General features: G+C 41.7%; 1 protein-coding gene across 1 annotated transcript in view; it reads right to left on the reverse strand.

Annotated features, from left to right (window-relative positions):
• The window catches only part of hdc (histidine decarboxylase), a gene marked incomplete at both ends in the record, with an annotated part of 15,114 nt that extends 13,203 nt beyond the window's left edge, over positions 1–1,911 (reverse strand). Inside the window, 3 exon segments of the mRNA XM_014026651.1 lie at positions 1,205–1,327; positions 1,522–1,635; positions 1,739–1,911. Coding sequence (XP_013882105.1) covers positions 1,205–1,327; positions 1,522–1,635; positions 1,739–1,911 — 410 coding nt within the window.
• Positions 1,912–2,502: the final 591 nt, after the last annotated feature.

Genomic DNA, 2,502 nt, shown 5'->3' on the forward strand with positions numbered 1-2,502 from the left:
CAACTAAAGTCTGCAGAAACAGCTAAAGTCTGCAGAAACAGCTAAAGTCTGCAGAAACAACTAAAGTCTGCAGAAACAGCTAAAGTCTGCAGAAACATTTAGTCTGCAGAAACAGCTAAAGTCTGCAGAAACAGCTAAAGTCTGCAGAAACAACTAAAGTCTGCAGAAACAGCTGAAATCTTCAGAAAGAGAAGAGGAGCAGCTGAACAGACCGATGATGAATCTGGACTCACCTCTGCGGTTGTATTCCTCAGCCTGCATTCTGAGCGAGCAGAGAGGAGCAACAAGAGGCTGCAGGGACGAGGACTGGACCAGAACCAGAGACCACAGAACCCTTTATAGACCCTCAGAACCAGAGACCACACCCTCTGAGAACAAGACACGCCNCCAAATACAGACCATCAGAACCAAGTACAGACCATCAGAACCAAATACAGACCATCAGAACCAAATACAGACCATTAGAACCAAGTACAGACCATCAGAACCAAATACAGATCATCAGAACCAAGTACAGACCATTAGAACCAAATACAGAACCAAGTACAGACCATCAGAACTAAGTACAGACCTTCAGAACCAAGTACAGACCATCAGAACCAAATACAGACCATCTAAATGCTAAACGTATCAAAATGCTAGCTGTAAGTCAAAAGTAGCAAAAAGCTAAATTTAGCATAAAAACACAAGAAAATCATGAAAAGTTAACTAAATTATTTTATAAAGTAATTAAATGTAAGCTAAAATTACAAAAAGTAAAAAGAAAATAAAAATAGCAAAACTGAAAGAAGGATATTTCATAACCAATGCTACATTTACACCAAACGTGTTGCACACCTGCTGACGCTGGTGTCCAGTGAGGACAGACGTGTTCCAGGTGAACGTAGACGCTCGTCTGGGAGGAGGAGCCTTTAAACCGTAGTTTTCATAACTTACAGCTGACTTCCTCACTACTCCTCCTCCAGGCAAAGTCCTTTTTACCTCTGTCACAATAATGGACACTGGAATGATCCTACATGTAAACCAGACGCTCCTGATGCTCAAAACGTGTTTGGTGTAAATGTAGCATAACGGTTTCTAAAAGCAGCTGTCAGATGCTCCTCCTCCTCCTGAATCAGCCGAACCTTTGACACAAACAGCTAAAACAGCACAAAGTCTGCAGAAGTATTGAGATCACAAAAAAACAAAAAACAAAAAAACAGACCTGCAGAACTCCTCCTCCTCGGCTGTCAGGATGATGATGCAGGAAGAAAACAGGAAGTCCGAGCGCTTTGCACAACCAGTCCATCAGAATCATCTCCAGTTCTGTGCAGACCGGGCTGGATGCCTGTTCATGACCCAAACACAGCGTTAAACGGACAGAGGTCGCTTTGTTCTGCAGCCAAACTCAACTATCTACTGCAGGTAGGATGTTTACTGTTAATTATGTTTCCACAGAACCCCACTTCTAAAATTCTGGAGTCTCTTTTATTTATTCGTGTTGTTGTTGTTGTTGTTTGTTGTTGTTTGTTGTTTACTGACCCAGGTGAATCCCAAACAGTTGATGGCGTCGGCCAACATGTCGCCCAGCATGGACGGCCACGAGGTCAGGCAGGGGAAGTAGGCGTGGTTGTGAGGGCTCTGCCAGTGAACAACCTGCGTCAACACAACACAACACAACACAACAAAACACAATAAAACTTATTTACTGATATAAATAAAACAATTAAGCAGACGGCAGGCGGGAACAGGAGCTCACTCCTGGCATGATGACTCTCTCGATGTCGTTGAAGATGTTCTCCCAGTCCTCGGGTTCTGCAGGCGCCGCCGCAGGAAGCAGCTCACGCAGGTAACCCGGCTTCACGTCTGGAATGACCCGCCTGTCTCTGATGGAGCTCAGGTACCGAGAGATGTAATCCACCAGCTCCTTACCTGCTCAGGTACACACACGTCATGCTCCAGGGACAAATAACAAACAGAACTGGAAAAAACATAGACTTTTTCTGTAAAAGTATAAAATAAAACTGAAATGTGAAAGTTATAATTGCTGAAATATTAGTGTTAATTACAAAAAAAGAAAGAAAACAAACAAACTAGAATAGTTCCTGAAAGGGCTCGTCACAAACCATCTTTAAATAAAAATGTACTTTGTTGAGATCACTGTGATTTACTATCATCCCAAATCTGAGCCAAATATGTTTAAAAATGGCTGAGTTGTGGTCAATTTTGCTTTTTAGCTATGGCAGCCATCTTGGATTTTTCCCGTGGYTTTATTATGTGATGGGGATTGTCCTTACCACCACACCAAATTGTAGCCCAATATGTATTAAAATAGCCGAATTATTGCAGCTTCAAATTAGCTGGTGGCCATCATGAATTTTTATTTAGTATTCAAAATTTGTCAAAGCTTGTTCTTAAACACAACTATATCAGTTTTCAGCTCTGTAAGTCTTAAAATGGCTGAATTACAGCTTTTTTAAATTTGCATTAGCAGTTAGCTTAAAGCTTAGCTTAGCTTAGCTT

The sequence above is a fragment of the Austrofundulus limnaeus genome, unplaced genomic scaffold, assembly GCF_001266775.1.
Source record: "Austrofundulus limnaeus strain Quisiro unplaced genomic scaffold, Austrofundulus_limnaeus-1.0 Scaffold578, whole genome shotgun sequence".
Taxonomy (NCBI): Eukaryota; Metazoa; Chordata; class Actinopteri; order Cyprinodontiformes; family Rivulidae; genus Austrofundulus; species Austrofundulus limnaeus.